Source organism: Patella vulgata, chromosome 5, assembly GCF_932274485.2.
Source record: "Patella vulgata chromosome 5, xgPatVulg1.2, whole genome shotgun sequence".
NCBI classification, from domain to species: Eukaryota; Metazoa; Mollusca; class Gastropoda; family Patellidae; genus Patella; species Patella vulgata.
The window spans coordinates 4837967-4862256 of NC_065883.2; the positions used below are offsets into that span (position 1 = coordinate 4837967).

At 37.6% G+C, this 24290-nt stretch overlaps 1 protein-coding gene across 1 annotated transcript; it reads left to right on the plus strand.

Annotated features, from left to right (window-relative positions):
* The first annotated feature begins 6219 nt into the window (after positions 1–6219).
* LOC130012869 (uncharacterized) lies at positions 6220–16133 on the plus strand. The gene is made up of 9 exons (XM_056100888.1): positions 6220–6574; positions 7169–7360; positions 9691–9861; positions 10749–10766; positions 11281–11410; positions 13474–13594; positions 14185–14271; positions 15273–15614; positions 16044–16133. The coding sequence occupies exons 1-9, from the start codon at positions 6487–6489 to the stop codon at positions 16131–16133; spliced, it is 1239 nt and encodes a 412-aa protein (XP_055956863.1). The 5' UTR covers positions 6220–6486.
* Positions 16134–24290: the final 8157 nt, after the last annotated feature.

Here is a 24290-nt window from a genome sequence, read left to right on the forward strand (position 1 = left end):
TGCGTTTTGGGGGACATGTTTATTACACAATCAATCTCCTATAAGTTCGAAACAGGAAGTATTTAATGCCTAAATGTTTTTCAGGCAAAATGAGCGGCTAAAGTCATAAAAAGTAAATGAAACGTTATACTTTTCCGCACCTACTCTTCGACAAACTCAAACTGACAAGGGTTTAATTACGTACACATTTATCATCCTATCCGAACCACAAAGACTTTGTTCCATCGCAGACTCCCTGCTCGGATTTGCTTTCACATCTGAAGCAGAGTTGACCCACTCACCCACTAAATGACACCCCGTTTAGCGGTCTTCATTTCAATTCAGTTACACGGGCACCGTGCACAATTTGGGGTTTTTGTATTTAAATAAAAAACAAAACTGGTAAGACATTCATGGAAGAAGGTGGGGGCACATATGGGTTTGACACCCACGTCACATGAACTAGGTCATTTCCGAGGGACTAACACATGGTTCAATTTTATGTCAAGCATCAAGAGGACCCTGAGAAAACCCAGAAGGTTGGAACGAGTGGGGAATCGAAACCACGCTATTCGACTGAAAAACAGACCTTACGATCTAGCGAGCACGCATTAACCAAACAGCCACCCAACCCCAATCTAGAAAAGAGTATGAACACATTACTTGGGTATAAGAGAGTGGATAACACAAATGGAATACTAGTGCCTTATTAGTGTGTTTTTTTCAGCTTTTGGTCTCCTCCCACTGCTAAAGACCCCTACGCGCAAGCGAATTATTGAAATAAAATTAAACCCTATGTTAGTCCCGAAATGACCTAGTTTGTGTCGAGTGGACATTAAACCCCATTTCTCTCTCTCCCTCTCTCTCTCTCGCTCTCTCTCTCTCGCTCTCTTTCAGCTTTTAGTCATTCCTCTTCGTGTACAGTTGTATTATGATGCACCATTTCTTTATCGTATTTAAAGGATGTTTTGGATTTTTAATTTAAATTTAACTTTAAATAAACATAAAAGAGATTTTAGAAACCGGGAAATGGCATATCGTTAAAAAATATAATATAGAGATTTTGCACCATATGTTTGAGAAAGATTAAAAGTCGGTAGATTGAGCATGGAGTTTCGATTCTTAGGCGAAATGACATAATATATTTTAAAAAAAAACATTGCAAGAAGTATGACGCTTTAACAGCGTTTTGTGGTCTGCCATTGAAACAATGTAATAGCCCTACCGATCAGTGTGGTTTTTTTCTAAAACTTTCCGGGACAGTTTGCACATTACGGAAAGTTATAATCGTTCATCTTTTATTTCCAGAATCGTTGCTGTTGTCATAAAATATCATGGCATCCTGGTTTGGTAATACGAACAAAATCACGACGCATTGCAGTTGGTATTGCATTACATCCTGATCCGTGCATTTATCCAACACGTGATTCCTAATAAACGCTTTTTACGAGCCATAAAATATTTGAACTTGTCCTTTTAACCCAATTAGTCATGTCGGTGCAGAAAAGCACGATATTAAACACCATTTTGCTTTCTTGAAACACAGAACTGTACCACTGTTGCAGCTTATTTCCAGATCTGAGTAGGTAGGCTACCCGTACACGCAGCAGAACATTGGGCGAGTTCTGATTTTAATCTTTTTCTATGTGAGTTTGGGCGCTAGTGTGTGTGTGTGTGTAGGGGGGGGGGGTAATCTACAGTTTATTTACTAATAATAGAAATATACATCTACATATATAGAAAAGACCCAAATGATGCTTAGGTTGAGAATGAACCTCCTTCAACAGCACATACTTCAACCAAAATATAGGATGATCCCACTCAGTGAGCATCTTGAAGTATGTGGTGGGGGCAAATTTGGTGTTTTTCCTTTATTTAGACTTAATAGCAAAAACAACGACCTCTTGGAGGCAAAAGAAATCTATTTTATTGAAAAGTACAACCAGAAACGTAATTCTAAATAAGAGAATAATTAAATGAACTAAAATTAAGACCGTGGTGGGATTGAATATTTGTAGTCTGTAGGCAAGGTAATAACTACCTTTACCTGTATATTAATTTTATCATGTAATTATGGCGTTGTGACGTCATAGACTATTGTTGATTGAATTATTGTTTAATAAATGCCTGAAGAGCCGCTATCGCGGTGAAAATGTTAGCATAAAAAAATTGAAACACCTTGAAATGAAATGGGGTTTAACGTCCTACCTGTTTCCTAAACTGGGCCAATGAAGACGGGCATACGCCATACAGTGTGCTATGAGGGAAATTATGCCCGGGCAGCGGTGTTACGGCCTACTCTTATATCGAATTCCAACTGCCAAGGGATCTTTTACGTCCACGCCAATGTGTACACGGGACCTCGGTTTTCCGTCCCATCCAAACGACTAGACAGCTGTCCTTGTCAGGACCTCCGTCCTGCATCACTGACATGGGGAAACCACGCCGGAAAATCCGGATGAACTTTCTCAGCCAATGCAGGGATCGAACACCCGACCTCCAGGCTAGCGAGTGCCTTACCCACTTAGCCACGTGATCCCCCTTTCCCAAATGAAATTTAGATTAGTTTATTTATGTTTTTAATGATTGAATTCGACAAACCATAACTCACGTAGTATGTAGTTGTTTAAGCCCCCGTCAGACCGTACGGCGTCCAGAAAATGGACAAGGTCGCCGACAAACGTGAACACAACGCGTTAAAAGGTCCTAAAAAATTACAAACTTGAAAAAAGTCGCCCCCTCACAGCTTTCCGGGTCAGATCGTAGAACATTGTCGTTTGCTTTGAACATGCTCAAAAAAAACTCCGTGACTAGCGATCACTGGCGACCTTGGAGACCACGGCACGATATCTGGTGTTTCCACCACGCTTTTACCACGCTTTTGGCGATCTTGACGCGCTCTGAGACCATTTTCCGCCGCCGTGGCGGGGGTATAAGAAGCGGATTTTTTTTCTGAAATGATAATGAATAGTCTAGAGACTTATTGACAACGAAACGATTTCGGCCATAAATATGTTTGTTATTAGGCAACAAACGTTTTGGAGTTGTGGTATGTGTTTTAAGGAATACAGCTACCCCGTGTACACAAAATAAAACCCTCAATTACAATCACAAACAACCTGATATGTAGTGTAAATAATTGCCACTTGACAATCTAAACTAAAGTGCGAGAGATAATTCTATCAGGATGTACTTATGTAAAGAGGATGTTTCCTTGTCTGTTTAAGCCAATCAAAACTGTATACTATTTATAATTCCACCAACTGTGAGCTTCTCGTTGAACCGTTATAGATTATGAACGTTAAATTGAGGAAGATGCCAATTTTTCTGGTAATTCTATGTTAGTTTGCATTTCCTTTATGTCAGGGAATTCCCTCGGTGACATATGTAAATCATCCCTCGTGTGATATTTGAGTGATATTTACCATTACGACTTAAAGGGGTGTCGCTATAATCAACTGCACTGTTCTGCTTAGTATTGTCAAATTGTCAAAATAACTCGTCACAAATGGGAGTTTCAGGTCGTTTGTCCAACGCCAAACTTCTAGTGACGGGGAGCGGAGTATCGAGCAACTAGGAACAAATTCTAACTTATCAATTTTAGCCCCCCCCCCCCAAAAAAAAGGAAACAACCTTCCTGTCCGTGTTCAATATGTCAACCTGAGCAATGGTTGTGGTAGATGTTTGCAACCAGAGCGCCTGTTGCGTCTAATTGCGAGTTGTTCTCTCTATAGACATAGAGAGAGAGGGGGAAATGGGGTTTAACGTCCACTCGACACAAACTAGGTCATTTCGGGACTAATGCATGGTTCAATTTTATTTCAGTAATTCGCTTGCGCGTAGGGGTCTTTACCAGTGGGAGGAAACCGGAGGACCTGGAGAAAAGCCACCAGGTTGGACAGGTGATCCTACTCCTTGTCACGTATCACCGGGATTCGAAACCACGCCAGTTGACTCAATGACAGACTTTATGATACAGCACGCACGTACTAACCATTCAGCCGCCTAACCTATAGAAATAACCCAAATATAGTAAATTATAGTATAAGTTAAGGAGACCTTGTTCTGGTTATACATGTAACTTAAATCATGCCATACCATATAACATTCTATAAAATTAGTAGATAAGTTTTACCGTTTCACCTATCACAATTTTTGCTAGTATGCAAAGTTTTCCTACCTCCCTTGCTCGTTCTATCATCATTGGATGGAGTTGATAATTTTACTTTCGATGGAGAACCCCTGGAAACACGAGGCCTATATTGATTATCTAGCCAAACAATTTTGAAAATCAGAGACCCCTTTGTACATGACTCCTGAAAGTTCTTATCCCTATCTTTTCCCCAAAATGGAGAGGGGGGGGGGGTGGATGGCCGAATGGTTAGCGCGAGCGCGCTGTATCATAAGGACTGTCATTGAGTCAACTGGCGTGGTTTCAATTCCCCGGTTGTACGTGACAAGGAGTAGGGTCGCCTGTCCAACCTCGTGGGTTTTCTCCGGGTCCTCCGGTTTCCTCCCACTACTAAAGACCCCTACGCGCAAGCGAATTATGGAAATAAAATTGAACCATATGTTAGTCCCAACATGACCTAGTTTGTGTCGAGTGGACGTTAAACCCCACTCTCTCTCTCTCTCTCTCTCTCTCTCTCTCTCTCTCTTTCCCCAGAATGCTGTTTTTGCGTGGTATCTTTTCAAGAGTTTTAAAAATGTTGATTCTGATGATTGACTTAGAAGTTATTTTTCTACAATCCAATATAAGGAAAGCGTAAAATGGTGGCCAATATGGCCCCTGTTTATACCCTATGTTTAAATCGTTTATATGTGGCTATGTCCCTTTTTAAAATAATTTTTCGATTCTGCATAATCTGAATCTTAACTTAAAGACGTCTTTTGACCACCCAATATGGCGGAAATTCAAGTTGGTGGACACAAACATCTTGGAATATTGTCAACCCAAAAGATGGCCATAGATAATATGATGTACCCCAGCAGACCACCAAGAGCTGGTCAAGATTGCAGAACTATGGTCTGCTAGACCTTCTTTAAAGGAGAGAGAGAGAGAGAGAGAGAGAGAGAGAGATGGGGTTTAACGTCCACTCGACACAAACTAGGTCATTTCGGGACTAACATATGGTTTAATTTTTTATTTACATAATTCGCTTGCGCGTAGGGGTCTTTAGCAGTGGGAGGAAACCGGAGGACCCGGAGAAAACCCACGAGATTGGACAGGCGACCCTACTCCTTGTCACGTACAACCGGGGATTCGAAACCACGCCAGTCGACTCAATGACACTTCTTTAAAGGAGGCACATCTTTAACTCAATATCATCCAGTCTTCATTAATTAAATCAACATTGATGTTGTTATCTTACCGTGAAGAGGTGGGCTTCTGATAACCAATATATCAGACAAAATGCTTTCGAGCGCCATTTGCTATAAGCGACTAGGTGAACGAAGCTAAACGTATCCCACAGAGAAAAATACTACAGGTATAGACTGGAATAACCAGACGCCAAAGACTGACATTCAATTTGGACTATTAACGTATTTCCCGGAACATAACTGATTCAGAATTGCAATAAAAACAGAAACTATTGAATGTAAATCAGTTTATATACATTCCTATGACTATAATATTGTATGCGTTGAGAACCATTTGTGTCCATTTCTAGGTGCCAAAGAATAACCATTTAGCTCCTTTAACATTTACACAGTAACAACCAAGTCCATTAAACATACATTATGCAAGAGCTAAATCTGCCTATTTCAGACCTTTCTTGCGGCATTAAATGTTATCTAAAATTATTAATTAGACATTTATTAACACGAAAAGATCTTAATCAACATTTTATGCCATCGTTATGCCCCGATATTAAGTAGATTTAAAAACGTTGATAATGGATAATTTAACGTAAAACTGGATAATCGATTGTTTGTTTCTTAACGCATGGTATGGTAGTATTGACGATCGAGTCTAGCCTAAAATTGAATCGCTAATATCTCGGTTCAGATTCTAGCAATTATCTATTTTCCTCATCTATTTTAACTATTGAACTGTCAGCGCTTTATCTAATCTTACCTAATGCCCCTTTTAGAAAACTGTCTTGAAACAGTATAACGCGTTTACAAACTGTTTCAAGATTAGGACGGTATCAGACCTTGAACCACTGTTGACTCTTTTAAGAAACAAATTGAACACAAACTGATTTTAAGGTCTTTACTTCACAGAGGCGTTTCAAATTCATAAAGGCATTTCATATTAATGTTTCCTAAGTATGTATTATTTTATTTTTCACAATGCAGGAGAGACGAAAGTATACCGATAATGCCCTAAAAACTGTCAATCGACGATATTCACTCAACTGTGAATCATGTGACATAATCACTTGACTGTTATCCCGAATCGTATATTGAAGTGCACAATATGCGGAGCTTAAACTGGACTGTTTCGACGAATAGTAACAGTTCATACTCGTATTTTATTTAGTCAACACATCAGATAGGGACATGGATACGTCCTTTAAGATATTGCTATATTGTATAGGTTTAACAGCATTATGGACGACGATAAACTGTTCTACTACAGAGGAACCAGGTAAGGTAGTAAAATTTATCTTCGGAAACTGGGGAAATTTCTTGAGTGACGACGTCACAACCAAGATAGACCAGTAATGACCACGTACCATTTCGGTTAATAGTCTGAACAATACCAGAGGACCAGTGCAAGTATTTTGGAATTATCCATTTCATTCTTAAAGACATGTAATATCATTACTGTCAATTTAGCTTAGTTCGGGGCTGAGGCGGCTTATAGAAGAACTCGAGTTCGCTGCTGGTGTTGGCCGATAATGTCCCTCGGTATTTCCCATTGCTTGGTGAGGAACGGTGTCTAGGCGTTCGGATTGAACGAAAAACCGAGGTCCCGTGAACACATTGGCGTTAAAAACCGAGGTCCCGAGGTCCCGTGTACACATTGGCGTGCATGTAAAAGATCCCTTGACAGTTGGAATTCGATATAAGAGTAGGCGATATCGACTCGCTGCTCGGGGAACATTTCCCCCACAGCACACTGTATGGCGTATGTCCGTCTTTATTAGCCCAATCGATGCAGAACAGTGGGACGTCAAACCCCTTTTCATTTCATTTCATTTGGTTTGGTTCCGATTATGCTAGAATGTTCTTCTTTCAGATCCATGCGACATTGCTTCGCCGTTTCCTAAGGTCCAGACAAGATCAACCACGTACAAGGGAAAATTTTATATTAATGATAGATTCATAACTCCTGGTTGGTATGGATCGATAGACTTATCATTACCTAGCGCAGATCCTGCACCTCCTAAATCCAGGCATTGTGGTACAAAATATCCCATATATTTAAACGGTAAGTCTTATTATATAAAGTCTCATCTAAGACGAAGCTGTAGTAACAATTTAGATCTGAAAATGGCAATGTTTACGAATATGTTTAAAGGGGGCAAGTCACTAACTTAATAACACTCAAACTCTTCGACATTGTAAACACGACTTATTGGTCAAATTGATGTTGTTATCTTACCGTGAAAAGATGGGCTTCTCATATCCAATATTTAAGACAAAATGAAAATTTTAAAATTGGCACACGAATCGCGTGCCAGAATGCTTTTGTGCGCCATTTGTAATGAATGAGCAAGGCTTAACAAATCCCTCAGGGAAGAATACTTTAGGATGTAGACTGGCATAACCAGACGCCAAAGACTGTCATTCGATTGTGATTCTTCGCGTATTCGCTGATTATAAATAACAGAAATGATTGAATGTAAATCAGTTCATATACATTTATATTACGTTATTATATGCATTGTGTCCCATTCGTGTCCAATTCTACGCGTCAAAGAATAGCGATTTAGCTCCGTTAAATTTACGACATACACAAAGTATTCCCAGGTGTTAACCTAACAATGGTTATTCATTACTCTATCATTACTGTCAGTTACCGTTGTTCATTACTGTCAGTTACCGTTGTTCTATCTTGTGAGTCACCAGTTTCATGTAAATCGGACAAAAATTGTCGCCTGTGGAGGGTCCATAAACTTTGTACATGTTTCATCTTTTGCGTAAAAGTTAGAGTACATAAGTCCGGCACGGAAGGTCCGATGCGCACGAAAGGTCCACAATCTTGTTATATGCTTTTACACTTTTTGCATAAAGGGGGCGGCCATTTTGACTGAAAGTGTCCATTCGATTTTCAAGAAATTCGTACTCAACCGCACGTATGGTGTTATATTTGAACAGTTATCAAAATCGGATAAAAATTAGGACCTGTAGAGTGTCCACAAAGAAATGTGAACGGACAGACGTACGTAAATGTGGGTATATGAAAGCGACAATTTATAGGATTACTACAACAGTAAGGCGAACCTTAATCCGGTTCTGACAGTTAATCAAATTAATGATTTTTTTATACACCCCCGCCCCATTTCAGTGTGGGCGTATTGTGTGATCACCCTTTCCTTCGATCCGTCAACAGTTGGCTGGTTCGTTAACGGGATCGAGGCTATAGTTTTTATCGATTTTTTTTTGTCAAAGGCACAGGGGTCATGAAAGAACGAGCACTATCAATATTCAGCTTTCGTGGCCTTTCATCCCGAAATTACACCCATTTTTATGAAACTCTCATGTTAACTATTATAGCGATCAATATTCAACTTCCGTCACCTCCCCCCCCCCACCCCGCAAATCTTGTGAACGTAACTTGATGTAAAGCACGGCGACCTTCCGTTCCAGAGACAGTGAAATGGGGTTTAACGTCCACTCGACACAAACTATCTAATTTTGCGACTAAAATGTGACTTAAATGTATTTTAACAATTCTCTTAAATGCGGGTATATCATCAGCAGTGGGGGGACGTAGAGAAAACCTACGAGATTGGACAGTCAACGAAATGAAATGGGGTTTAACGTCCTACTGTTCTGCTCCTATGCTGGGCTAATGAAGACGTGCATAGGCCATACAGTGTGCTATGAGGAAAATTTTGCCCGGGCAGCGGCACTATCGCCTACTCTTATATCGAATTCCAACTGCCAAGGGATCTTTCACGTGCATTCCAATGTATACACGGGACCTCGACAGCTCTCCGCCCTGCATCACTGGACAGTCAAACCTACTCCTTGTCATGTACCAGTGGGAATCAACACCACACCACTTGACTCAATGACAGACCTTATTATCTAATACGCACGCGTTAAACTATTAAATATTCTCTTTTGACGCATCACTGTAATTTTGTGGGTAATTGGGTGGCCGAATGGTTAACGCGTGCGCGTTCGATCACAAGGTCTGTCATTGAGTAAAGTGGCGTGGTGCCGAATCTCCGCTTGTACGTGACAAGGGGTAGGGTCGCCTGTCCTACCGCTGGATATTCTCCGGGTCCTTCGGTTTCCTTCCATTGCTTAAGACCCCTGCGCGCAAGTGAATTATTGAAATAAAATTGAGTTTCGAAATGACCTAGTTTGTGTCGAGTTGACCTTAAACCACATTTCTCTTTCTCTCTCCATTTTCTATATGGAAGACAAGTAACAATTACGAACCGTTTTCGACAATAGATCCTATAGTTATTTCGCCTGATTACGAAACATTAATATCACCACCGAGACAAGAAAAATATCATTCTTTTAAACTGTCGTGGTGGGTATATGTTTTGCTAAGTTCATAATAATATTTCATTTCAACAGATAGACCATTGCGTAATACTGACCAGATACAGACTATTGGTACTTGCATTCGCCATCCAACGGTCGAGTGTGGCGCTGGGGGTCCGGACGTCAAGGTGAAAGTATGTTCAGCACATTTATTGGTGTTTTACTTGGAACGTACAGGAATCGGCCTGACCGGATATTGTGTTGGTAAGTGTGTATTTACCAAGGTATGTGTTTATGACATAGGACCCTGAAAATGACAGATATGGATAAAGGCTATAGAAGATTAACTGAAAAACAGTTATAACTTTTTTAGTGTTCAAGAGTTACGCTCCTATTTTTCTCAAACCTTGCGAACATGATAGAGGTTACAGACTTTAATGGATTTGTTTAATATTTGGTCTCAAGCATTGGGGCCACGGGATGATGGATTATATCGATATTCAACGTTCTTCGACCTCCCGTTTGGAGTTAAACGATTTTTCTTTTTTGATATTTCACGTGGTTATAAGAGGACGAATCTTATCGATATTCAGTATTATGTTTCCGAAGTTTTCCAATTCTCAGATAAACCTTGGTGGTTTTGAAACATTGAGATCATGAGTGGACGAACCCTAGCAATATCCAGCAGCGTCTTTCTGTCCATCCACCCTCCTTCCATTCGCCTGAAACCTTTTAAACGCAATAAAGTGTATAATTATTTTCAAGTTTGGTGTGAAGCATTGGGGTCGTGAGAGGACGAACCGTATCAACATTTAGCGTTCCAGAGTTACGTCCCTTGTCCCAAAAACCTTGTGGGTATGATAGAGGACTTGCGTGATAATCTTTCCATCATGAAGTTATGATTTCCTCTTATAAAGCCTTGTAAATATCCAGTCGAAATTTGTGAATTCACGTTTTTGAGTTAGTGTCCGGTCAAGCCAGATAATATTGGCAACAATCTAAAAGTCTTATGGGTTTAAGAAGTTCGCACGATTTTGGTTGAGTTGTTTAACATTCGCCCTAACATTGGCGATTATGTCATACTGGTGGCTGTATTTAAGAGCATAAACTTTAATGAAATATATACAAATGATAAATCATGTTTATTTCAGGATCACTAGAGGGCGGTGGTAAGTTTTCTTGCTTTATCAAAATACAGATCACATAGCGGCGTAGGAGATGCGGTACAATATTTGGCATGATACAAAGGATAGACTTGTGGTATGATCGTAAATGATGGTAAAAGTATATGAAATATGGTAACCATTCTAAATTAGTGTCCATCATCCGTTGGTCCTGCAACAGTTTCTTGTGAACACTCTACAGATTAATCTAGCCCATTTGTTCCATGCATGTATGATTGTTGAACTTGTGTATGTTCCATAACTACATACCGGCGTAGGAAATTCTGTGCAATATTTGCCAAGGTACAAAGGATTGACGTGTGATATGGTCGTAAATAAAGCTAGCAGTCTATGAAATAATATGTTAAAGAATTACTTGATCGAGCCCTGTCATCCGTTGGTCATTTAACAGTTTGTTGTGAACTTTCTACAGATTTAGTCTAGCCCATTGTGTTTGATTATCTGATTATTGAACTTGTAGATGTTCCATACGATTATTTCTAGATGCATTGTTTTTAAGATATCCCGGATTTTAGAACCGTACCCAGTGTCGCTTATGATCAAGTTACGGTGGGAATTAAAGCACAATTCCGGTTCTTCTGCAACTTTGTCGAATCAACAGATGAAGTATTATTTTATAAAGCATACTGGTATGTACCTATTAATACAATCATGTATAATACCATGTATTCTACCTTACATAAGTATGGCGGTATATTAGATTCAAAATAATTTGTCCATGTCGTGCTATCTACTAACTTCTATTCATGTAATTTCTAATCTAAGACAATGTATAATCTAATTTTTTTTTATATTTTTTTCGCATAAATGGAGCTTCTAATTTTGCAGTTTTTATTCTATTTCATGTTATATCTTAGCAACCATCGTTGCAACGTCGTTTTGTTTTCGCCACTGCATGCGCATCTATCAGTGCAATTACGGAGAACGATAAATCATTGGTCAAGCACGTTCACTTTACCTTGATATAAGCGGCTTATGCATTCTAAGTTATTTGGGTGACCGAGTTGACAAAGAGGCCTTTTGATTATCAACTATTTCCAAAAACTATATAAGCTTATACTTTTACATAACTGCTAAATATTGATTTATTTTTACACATATTTAAATTGTTATGATTATTGCTATAATATAAATTTGAAAGTTGTCTCTGAACAATATTAAAACAATAATTTTCTTTTGTTCAAAGAAATAAACTCCATACAAAGTCTATATTCGGGAGTCCACAAGTTTAAGAAAAATAGTCACGTAATGGAGTAAAAGGCTTAATTCGAACCCCGAAAATTACATACTTTTCTTCACAGGAAGGCTGTGAGGACTAATAAATCAACTGATTCGTTAAAATGAAGAATTCGTTGTATTTTAAATCATGTAAAATGGTAAAAGCCTTGAAACCATATCTATGTCCTATAAATCACGGTAGGCCAAACATTAAGGCAGTGTCCACTTTCACATTTCTGTACTCTAGACAAATGTAAAATGTAATGAGAGAAATGTAAAATGTAGACACGTCAAAAAAAGCATTTTCCCACAAAACATATGCCATTTAACACTTAACATTTGACGTTTTACATTTAACTCTTGCCTTAGAGGTATTTTGACTTTATCAATATCGGTATTAGGACTTTGTACATTGTACTTTTTACATATAATCAATGGAAACGACATTGTCGCAGAGCATTTAATATTGGCAGCGATACCCTTCCATATCCGTTCAGCCTTTACGTCAATGTGTAATATTAGACTTTCACTGATTCAACCACTGTTAATAAATGATAGAACTAACACCTTTCAGCTGAAGTTTCTCCATAGTTTCGTTATTTTTTTCAGTCATTAATGTTATGTGAATCTTCCCAATCTTCCAGTTTTAAACAATTATTGAAATTCACCATGTACCCCACAAAGACAAACTGTAAACAATTTCATATTCTTTTTAATGTTTTTTTAATAATGCCCAATAATTGTTACTGTATGTAAAAATACAGAATCACGAACAGTATTTGTAATGTAGTTATATCCAATAGAGAGAGGGGAAAATGGGGTTTAAAGCCAACTTGACACAATGTATGCCATACATGTACTTGTAATGAATTGGTCGAATCAAGTAGTTCCATGCTATATATATATATGTCGTAGAATCAAGTAGGTCCATGCTATATATATGTCCTAGAATCAAGCAGGACCGATTACGTTTACGGCCTCTTCCCGTCTCATTCTATTACCATGTTGTGTTATATTAATTCTGCATAAACCTGGAGTTTATGTTAGTCCCTTAACCCCACATCCCTCTCTCTCTCTATTTCTTTAAAATGCACGCGTATATGAGACCTAGGTTTGTCGTCCTATTCGAACGACTAGATATTGCCCCTTGCCATGTACTACCCCACTGACACTGGGGAACTATGCCGGAGAACTATGAGAGGATTTTGTCATTCTATAACAAAATTTTATTAGTATTGGAACTAACTTTTTCTATTAACATTCCAAATGTCTATTTAGTATAAATTGAGATGGTCATACACAAGTTTGTATGAAACCACACAAGTTTCATAAATTTCAACACAAGTTTCATTTCAACACAAGTTTTTTTTTCAGTGTGAGATGAATGAATGAATCAGGTTACCAACAAAACCTATAAAATGATATATTACAAGGTAACGTTTGATGATTCTTTTTGTGTATTTTTTTTATCCAGGTACGTGAACAACCGTTTTATATACAATTCACCTTTAGCTGCTTATAATGATCCGGCCAACGAACGAGTACTAACAGAAGCAAAACTACGGGAACAGGGTGTAATTACGGTTGGCTTTGATGTAAGTAAAATCCAATAGAATTAGAATTGACATCTAGCCTATTATATATAGCAACAATACCATGTCTTTAAACTAACAAATTATTTACTCTTAAATAAAACCATTATTCGATTCACATCAACGGAGAGAGGGAGAGAGAGAGAAATGGGGTTTAACGTCTACTCGACACAAACTAGGTCATTTCGGGACTAACATATGGTTTAATTTTATTTACATAATACGTTTGCGCGTAGGGGTCTTTAGCAGTGTGAGGAAACCGGAGGACCCGGAGAAAACCCACGAGGTTGGACAGGCGACCCTACTCCTTGCCACGTACAACCGGGGATTCGAAACCACGCCAGTCGACTCAATGACAGACTTTATGATACAGCGCGCGCACGCTAACCATTCAGCCATCCACCCCACCCCCCACCCCCCCATCGACGGTAAAATCAATTTTATATAATGGCCCCCAACTCCACCACAGAACTAGTAAATTATTATGTGTTCTTTTAAGTTGACATGGCATCGTGGACACTTACCGATTCCTATAATTAGAGTTTTTTTCTTGTAACCTTTGTATTACAATATACTATTATTTTTTCCGCAAGATTTATTGTGAAATTAGAGCAGGTAGAGGCGTCAACGAATCAGCAGGACTTCCATCTACAAGTAAACCAATATTTATTGGTATAGAGGTTAGTTCCATCCTGAAATTTTTATATTTTTATAGATATGTCGACCAATTGTGATAAATGTATATTACAGTAGGGACAACCTGTCTTAAAATCATTAATTTTCATTTGTTTGTTAATATTAATGAAATTTAACTTCCTACTGCTCTGCTCCAAATGGGCTAATATAGACGGACAATGAAGGCATTTTGCCCGGACAGCGGTGCTGCGGTATACTTTTATATCGAATTCCAACTTCCAAGGGTTCTTTTACGTACACACTAATGTGTACAATGGACCTTGAGTTCTGGACCCATCTGAACGACTATATGTTGTTCCTAGCCAGACCCTATGTCCTGTACCTGACAAGGAGGAACCGAGCCGGAAAATCCAGATAAACTTTCTCGTCAACACAGGAATCGAGCACGAGGCCTCTGGGTTAGCGTGCCAACGTCCTTCCCACTGGGCCACCGTTTTTCTAATCAGTTATCAATATTTTACTTGACGACTAGCTCTGGATCATTAATCCACTCATATTCCCGGTTAATAGCAGATCAACATGAAGTAGACCACAACATTAATGGAACAAAGAGTTATTGACACGACTTAGTGGTTGAATGAGGATTTGGCATTAAAGTGTGTCTCTAATAATCTGAATTCTGGTGCACAAAGATGTCAATAGGAATGTGATGTGACTGCATCGAATGGGTTTATATAGATTACCTGTTCGCTTTGCCAATGATTCATCATTACTTTATTGATTTCTTTATTGATATTGGCAAAACTTAAACAAAACTTGTGCTCCTGTTGATTACCCATGTTTTCATGAGTAACATTAACTTTTCATTCATAACATATGGTCGCCCCTTTTCTAATCGGTCCGATAAATACGGGACTGAAATAGCCATATAATTTCATCTGAATTACCTGAGCTACCACTCGTTAGTGGATATTCTTAAGCACACGCGGCTAAATATAGGAGTGAACCATTGATGTTACAAACTTACACAAAATATACTTTACAGGTTTTGACGCCCACAATTACCGTTACAGAGGGTGAATCTACCGAGATCCAGATTAGAGCTACAGCAAAGATTGGGTGTCTCGACGCACCATGCATATATGGTGTCACGGCCAATATACCAACAGGAACAGATACCTGCTCTCCAACAGTTCGTGCAGATACGGCTTGTGGGGTGGACATTGATCCTGACAAATGGGAACAGATTTACAAGATCAAAGTTACTGGTACAATCACTACAGGTGAATATCAGCAAAAGACCAATGTTAGGAAAATCACACTTCGTTCCCCAGATCACTACTTTGATCAACCAATATGGGGAAATTATGCTTTGGCTCCGGTTACGGTAAGTCCTTGTATGTTTCAATTCAAGTGGGACAGAAGTGTAGTCCAGTTCTAGTGCTAAATCAAGCCTGCAGATATAGTCATCTCATTCAGCCAGATATAGGTAATGAAATGAAATGGGGTTTAACGTCCCACTTCTCGGCACCCATGTCTAATTATGGAATTAAACGTGAATTACTTGAGCTAGTCATGCTTGAAATCTGTCAATCGTGTGTTAGATTTCCCAATGCCGGGGTCCCACAAGGTTCTGTACTTGGTCAACTACTTTTTCTTATCTAAATACATGACATATATGAAGGTCTAATAAGCACGTCTAGATTATTTGCAGACGACATGTCACTAATTTCAACGCGTGTCAACAATGTACTTTTGCTGTTGTCAAAATGCTTATTTGATACCAACTATGGATTAATTTTTGTTGTCATTTTAGGTGTATGTAAGAAAAGATACTAAAGCTATAGAATCACGAAGTTGTGGAGTACATTCCGATCCATATGTTGAAACTTTTGCGAGCAGGTAACGTTTTATATAATGATTTGATACATAGATGCTTTATCTGTTCACACCTCCGTCTTCCGTTGTTGGTCTTTCTCGGCACCCCCTGGGGTATCGCTCCGTTCTACTCCACTAACCTCTGGATCCATTTTCGGAGAAGATATATAGTCAAATTATCCGCCCCTGATACTCCTGCTACTTTTATGGACAAATGGAGTGGTCAAAAGGAAGTAATTCGCATTTTATTGCAACTAAGATTATTGTGGTGAACGTAAACATTGATGCTCAGACTGGTGTGTAAACTGCTTTTTGATTCGTAGAATCAAGCTATGATCAATGGCAGCTAATTTGAATTCGGGATGGACTCGGGGGCTAGTGGAGTAGAACAGAACAATATCACTCGGGATACCGCGAATGATTGTTGATGCGCCGATAATGCGTAACCATCCCTAAAAATGAATCTCAGTGGCACGAAGAAATCTTTGAAAATATTGGTGGTTTTTTTTCTTCTAAATCCAGTATCTTGTGGAACGCTTGTGATGAAAAGTCGAAAATCTTGTGCAATGTGGTACCACATGGGTATATAGGGAGATCTGGGAAGAATTTTTTGAAAAAATAGATTTGTTTTCTCAATCCAATATCTTGTGGAACTCTTGTTGTGAAAAACACCACAAACCCAAACACTCTATCAGAATTATTCTAAGTCGAAAATCTTGTGGAATGTGGTACCACAAAGGTACATAGGGAGGTCTGAAATTCTTTTTTGTCTCCCCGCCTTTCGAAGAAAGCAGGGGACTATTAAAATGGGTCCGTCCGTCACATATTTTGGGACACAATAACTCTCCTTCTCATTGAGCTAGAATGTTCAAACTTGGTGTATGAGATAAGCAATTTGATTGGTTGATGCTTTGGGACACGATAACTTTAGTTGTAATTAAGTGAGAGTGATGACACTTGGTGTACAGTTTCATTACATCAATACCTGACTAAGTTGCATAACAAGTATTTTATGCTTAGGGTAAGCAGAACGATAAGCAATTTGATTGGTCGAGACTTTGGAACACAATAACTCTCATTCTAATTGAGCTAGAATGTTCACACTTGGCGTAGGTGTTTATTTGGTGAATGCCTTGATGGAGTTTGGAGTTATAAGATGAGACTTTTCTGCTTAAGTGAGAGTGACGAAGTTCCGAGTATAGATTCATTATTTCATTACCTTGACTAAGTTTGATGGTGAAAATTTTCTGCTTAGGCCAAGGTTCGATAAGCAATTCGATTGGTCAAGACTTTTGAACATAACAACTCGGCTTTTAATTGAGGTAGAATGTTTAAACATCATTAGGTGAATGTCTTGACTGAGTTCAACATTTCGAGCTAAAGCTAAACAGAGGTAAGCAATTTCATTGGTCGATCCTTTGGAACAAGATAACTTTGATTCTATTATTATTATTATTATTATTGTTCGATTTATATAGCGCTTCATTACACGTGAAGTGTTTCTAAGCGCATATCACAAACATATACTTCAAACACACAGAAACAATCAAAATCAGGAGAACATAATTAAACACAGCTGCCTGTTAGGCGCTATTATTCAATGGTTTATATCAACAAATCAACCGGCTAATCTCTATATTGAACTAAATCGAGGTATTACCTGATGAACACCTACACCAAGTAGAGTTCAAAAATAAAAACGAAGTTTAAAAGAATCAACTTCATTAACAAAAATTAAATAATCAAAAAACTAAACAGATAAATCAAATTCAAACGAAACAAATAAAACAAAGAAAATGAAAAGAGCAGTTCATTACCATTCTACATTAACAAAATAAAGGAAATCAACTTGTGAAAAAATTTTCAGAAAAATAAGAGCAAAGTAACACTAATGTTAATACTTTTTTTTAACAACCCTACTGAATGAATGTTGGGCTTAACAAAACGATCATGAAATGGCCCAATATAGTAATGATGAATAACATTATAGTATACATGGCAATACAATGATGAATAACATTATACATGGCAATACATAATAACAATAAACTGGGCATAGAATACATGGTAATACAAAATAACAATAAAATGGGCAATAGTATACATGGTAATTTTCCATAAGATTAAGAGAAAGGTATGAATTTACAAATTGATAGATATTTTGTTTTCAATATTTGCCTGTCATTTTCTAGTCCTTTCCCCCCCAACCCCCAGTTGTCAAATTCAGCATATCAATCATTTCAATAACAGGGTGGTACTACCACCCTGTTATTGAAATGATGTGGTACCTATTTATATTGTTCCATATCCAACCTCTTGGGGCAGAGCCACACCCAATTTTTATACGCAAGGAATGCTTTTTAACTTTTAGTGAGAGTATAGACTGTGTTACATAGTGTGAGAGACAGTGATAGGTAAAAGATTATAATTATCCTATGACCGCATGTGTAATAAACTCTCCACTGTTCTCTAATTGACCACACTATTGTTCATTTAATAAAGAACCAGATGCTGCCATATGTATAATGGTCAAGTTAGATAATCCGCTGATCACTAATGACGTTTACTAGCGTTAGCTGTCACACATCAATTGTTCTGAAGCCTGCCATATGCTTATAGTGAGATAATCTATCAATGACAAATGATTTAATTATGTAGTCTTTACATAAGTCCTTTTGTTCCATATTATTAATTACCCGTGTTATCAAAGTGAATTTAGTATAAATTGGCTTTGGTTTTCCATGTAAATCAGACCAGCTTTGGCGGCTGACCAGGTACGACTTTATAGTATATCTAGTATGCTAGAATAAAATGTTGCATCCAGATCATGTTTTATTTCTATTAACTCAAACTATGTTATAACTGTTATAGACATGATAGATCATTCAACAAATAAGTAGTTTCCATCATCTTTAAATCCAGTTGTATGACAATATTACAGAACTACATGCCATAGTTACATTAAACCGTTTAAAATTCTAATCAGTAATAAACTGTAATAGCTATTGTTACCTCTAGTAAATCCCGACCAATGGGTTCTATCTGATAGAGAGTGATGAAACTTAGTGTATAGTTGATAATCAGTTTATTGATTGCTTGATACTTTTGAAAAAAATAAATAATTGTGCGATTAATTAATATGTGTCATCTAATTATTTTTTTATTTCGGCGGGGGAAATCAGCCTCACTGTTGGCTTGTTTTTTTTAAATTCTATGTCCAATCTCTTGTGGAACTCGTGTACTGAAAAACACCACAAACCCAAAACAGCTTATCAAAAGTATCTAAGTCGAAAATCTTGTCGAATGTATTTATTTTCAGAAGTCATAACATTACAAATATCAAATAATACTTTCAAATATTACCCTCAATCACTACAACACACAAGTCTAATACCCATTTTTGTTGAAACATGGTAATTGATCCGGGAATGGTATGACCAATCATACCTGCAACTAGACATGTAAACAACTTATAAGTAAACTACAAACTCCAATGTTTATAAAACGAAACTGTATTAACATAATCCAAAACGACGTTCACCAGATATCGTCATACGTGACAGTTTTTAATTGAACGTCATAACATTTGCTCGTTGGGATTTATTTGACGACACCCATAGAGGTACAGTTGAGTGCATAGTCCAAATTTTTATATGCTCATATTTAATCTCTTCCGCAACCGTGTTTGTTGGACTGTATAACTTTTCTTGTGGACGATTTACACTCCTACAGATCTTGTTCGATTTGTTGAAACTTACGAGATTGTTCGATCATTTACGCTCGGACTGGTGACATTTCGTGAATGCGATACCGAACAAAATCTTTTATATAAATTTTAAAGACGGCGAGATTTTTCTTTATGATATGGTATAGAACAATGTTGAAGTTTGCCGATTTACCTTCCCAGTCATAATTTGACTTAAAAGTGTCCCAAACGCGATACAGGACAATTTTGTCTATCGAATCCCTAAATATTCGGATTTAATTAAATAGTATATTTTGTGCATCAAAATCATGTAATCGCCCTACAGGCCAAAGTTATAGAGATTCTTTAGGGATAGTTTTTCTGGTGAGAAGGATGAAATGAAATAAAACCAAGTACGAACAATCCAAACCATTAGACAAAAGTCAAAGTCCTAAAAAAAACGGTATAGGCAAAATAGTGTAATAAGGCAAAATAGTGTAATCGAGTCGAAATTAATAGTCGAACATCAATTATTAGAAATTTATTGCCGTTTTCATAGAAACCCTGTAATCACTTTACATTCCATCACTTTCAGAACTCGTGCATCCATGTATGTACGTCATATTTCAGTGCTGCAGTACATGGTAAAATCACGTGTCCAACGGTTGTCGGGTGGTCTTAGTCCTAAGGTAATGTGCACATTGGTATAGCTCATGTATAGACGTATAAAGGGTTGGGTAGAACATCATTAGAAAATGTGGTTGATATCCTTCATGCTCTCCTGATATCGTTTCATATTTTCATAATTTTACATTTCAGACAAATAAGTCTCCAGATTCTTGGAACATTTACCATGTATCAGAATGATGACTATAATATAGAGGTAAACTATATTTATTGTTAAATCTCGTGACGGGTCCAAGCCATACGGTTATATAGAATATTAGTTTTTTTGGTTTTTTTGTTTTGTAAAACGTTGTAGTACACTAGATCATATTTTGGGTTATCTGTGAAGTCGTGAGCTTGGCCACACATTTGAGGTTCTTTATCTTCCTCACACTACTAGTAAATTAATGATACTAATATGATTCGGCCCACGTATCATTCGTTAAACTGACCACTATGACTGCGAGCTTGACGACGCAATTTTGCCGCAATGGATAAAAACAGCAGCACGACCACCAGCACTTGTTGCCGTGCTTCTCAAATACAACGTTTGTTGAAGAACTGTTGATCGTTGAGGACAGAAACTCATATCCCCCATAATATTGGGACAATACATAAAAACATTCCCGTAAATCAGGTAAAACTAGGATATGAACCCTTAATAATTGGTAAATATTTATGAATTAATTTTTCACCGACACCTTTTCCGAAATCTGAAACAAAACCGGAAAATCTGGATGAACCTTCTCGGCCAATGCAGGGATCGAACACCCGACCTCCAGGCTAGCGGGCCAGCGTCTTACCCACTTAGCCACGTGATCCCCCTATTCTATCCAACACAAAATATAAAGATATTAACAATTCATTCCTTTTAAGTTTAAAAGCCAAAATATGTATTCAAAAACAAACAGAGCATGTAATAATATGGTCTCAGCGACCATATTCTATCTTTAACTAATTATTGGATTCATATCTCACTTACTCAATTTGAATAAAAAAAACCTGTCAGTACGATTTCAAAATCAGAGAGGCATTTTAACCAAATCATTCTAGAAAATGACTTACTAAATGGATCAAAGCTATTATTTGGTGAACAGTGTGTTGACATATTAGTGGTTAATTCATCACCATTCCAAGACATTACGAGAAGGTTTAGAGTCTGCACACAATCTATACACCAGTATCTGGTGTGTCCACCGCGAGTGTCAATAACAGCAGAGGAGCGTCTGTACATGGAGTGGAAAAGACGATTGATGAACGCCATTGCACCTGGAACCACAAATATACAATAAAACTTTTGGCAAGTTTTATGCAATGCGTCTATTCAGTGTAACATACCAACCTGGTGTTTCTTTTGCTGCTTATATAAAACAGTGATTGATAATTTAATTCTGGGTTAATAACAAAATAACACGTCTGACACTCTTGGGTGGTTTGTAGCAATATACGTCGTCGGTCAGATATGGAAAGCTCAAAACCTTCAAAAATCTCACCAAATCCGACGTCCGACATATTCTCTTCCGTTAGCCCGTGATCGTCTAGTTTTGTCTCTGACTCGAATATTGTTGTAATTCTTTTCTTAAGGACTTCGACATGGTGTTTACGCACGATACCAAAATCAAATAATATGTAACAGGAACAACAATAGTGTTTTGCTTTGTAACAACAGTTACACAATAGCCTACATTACAATATTTTAAAATTAACATGTCTCTCTCTCCAACCCCAGTCCTGTAAAAGTCTAACCAGCGTGGCTAGACTCGGGAAACTTCTACATCATATGGTCGTTTAAAGAACCCAATGAGTGTCTGATCTCTTGACAGGATCTGCATGATGCCTGGTCTTTAAAGAATCCAATGATGTCTGACTATTCTGGCCCAAGTATGGAACAGATATGCACCATACCATGGATATTGTAAAGTGTAAATGACCAACATGTGTATTAATCTAGAGCCCAATTAACGTATCAAAATAGCCAAAATAATCAAAATATATTTCTCCATTCCATTCTATGAATTTTAAAACAATGTCACAACGACAATATTGGCACAGGTTCTCGACGTCAGGCTTGGTAATATTTGTCCAATTAAATAATTGATAGAGCTGTCTCAAATGAAATGAAATGAAATGAAATGTTGTTTAATGGCACGTCAGCTCCAACCGGGCTATATTGCGCCAAACATATGGTGAATTTAACGAGACAAATTAAAACAATATCACAGGAATGTATTCATATATGTAAATAAAAACAAATATCACAGAAAATATACTTAAAAATAAATATATCAATTCCTTTACATATATAAATATTTAAAAAACAATATATGATAAATATATACAATTAAAATTTTGAATAAAAGTTTGCCTCTTTTAAAAATGCTAGCAATTCATCATAAAGCTCCGGTTGAGCAAATAGCTGACGTACTGACTGGCAACGGTAATATTTAGATCTAATATGTTTGAGATGATTGCACTCAATCAAGATGTGTTTCACTGTCAAAGGAACATGACAATGAACACATTGTGGTTGAGGCTCTCGCTTTAAGATGAAAATGTGTGTTAAAAAAGTATGACCAATGCGAGAGAGCTGTCTCAAGGACACTGCCAATGTTATAAGACTGATTTAGGTACTGTAGATTTTAGAAACGCTTTGAGAGGGGAGATACCACATAGATACTGTGATGGGTTCTTCTTTTTGATAAAAGACCAGTAGTATGAATAACATGTTTATTTGTAGAGCATGTGGTTGTACAGGGAAAACAGGAAGTGCATATATAGCAAGAGAGCATAACTCTAATGTATTAACAGTGTGCTTACTGATTAATGGGAGATAACTACTGTTAGATCAGACCACATTAACTATATGTTACATCCCCATTATTGAGTATAAGATAAAGGATAATAATGACAATATACAAAACACGCAGTGAAACAATATGAACACAATCTTTGAATGGACATAGTATTTTAGTTATATCTTTCAGGTTTCTTAATACTACGGCCTGATCTAGTTGTATAGTTAGCATTATCACGTGTATCACTGTCATTAACTAGATTATTTAAGTTATTGTTAGTAACACACTTTGAAAGAGTATTGTTCATCTGACGTGATTGTTCATTTGATCGATTTAAGTGTCTCTGTTTATCTGGTGCCACACGCGCAACTGAAGACCTATCTGGTTGCTGTTGTGGTACTGCAAGACATAGAGTTGGTGATGGTAAGTCTTGATTATGGTTTAATAGATTTACTTTAAAACGAACTTGTTTAGTTGACATGGAATTGGGAACATCTCGTAGATGAATTCTGTTACGCCTGAAGATCCTTCCATCGGTTGTCTCGACCATGTATGATCTGGGTTCTTGACATTTCGATATGATGATAGCAGGTTCCCACTTGAAGGTTTTATAATTTTGCACTAGTACTTGTTGACCTTGTATGAGTGGATGTAAATCTTTACAGGATCTATCGTGGTATTCTTTTTGAGTTTGTTTCATTGTTTGTAAGTTTTCTCGGATAGTTTCGTTGAAACGATCAGGTTGTTGCCGACATGGTACATTGAAGTTAGTTCGCAGTTTCCTCCCCATCAAAATTTCACCTGGTGAAGGTATATTCTGAGCAAGTGGGGCTGAGCGTAGATTAAGGAGGGCAAGTTGTGGATCAGAGTTTGCTTGTTTAGCTTTAAGCAAAGTCATTTTCACAGTGCGGATCTGACGTTCGAAAAAACCATTTGAGCGACTGTGATGGGGTGATGATGTGATATGAATGAATGAGAATCTATCAGCAAAATCGCGGAAGACTGCCGAAGAGTATTGTGGACCATTATCACTTATTAC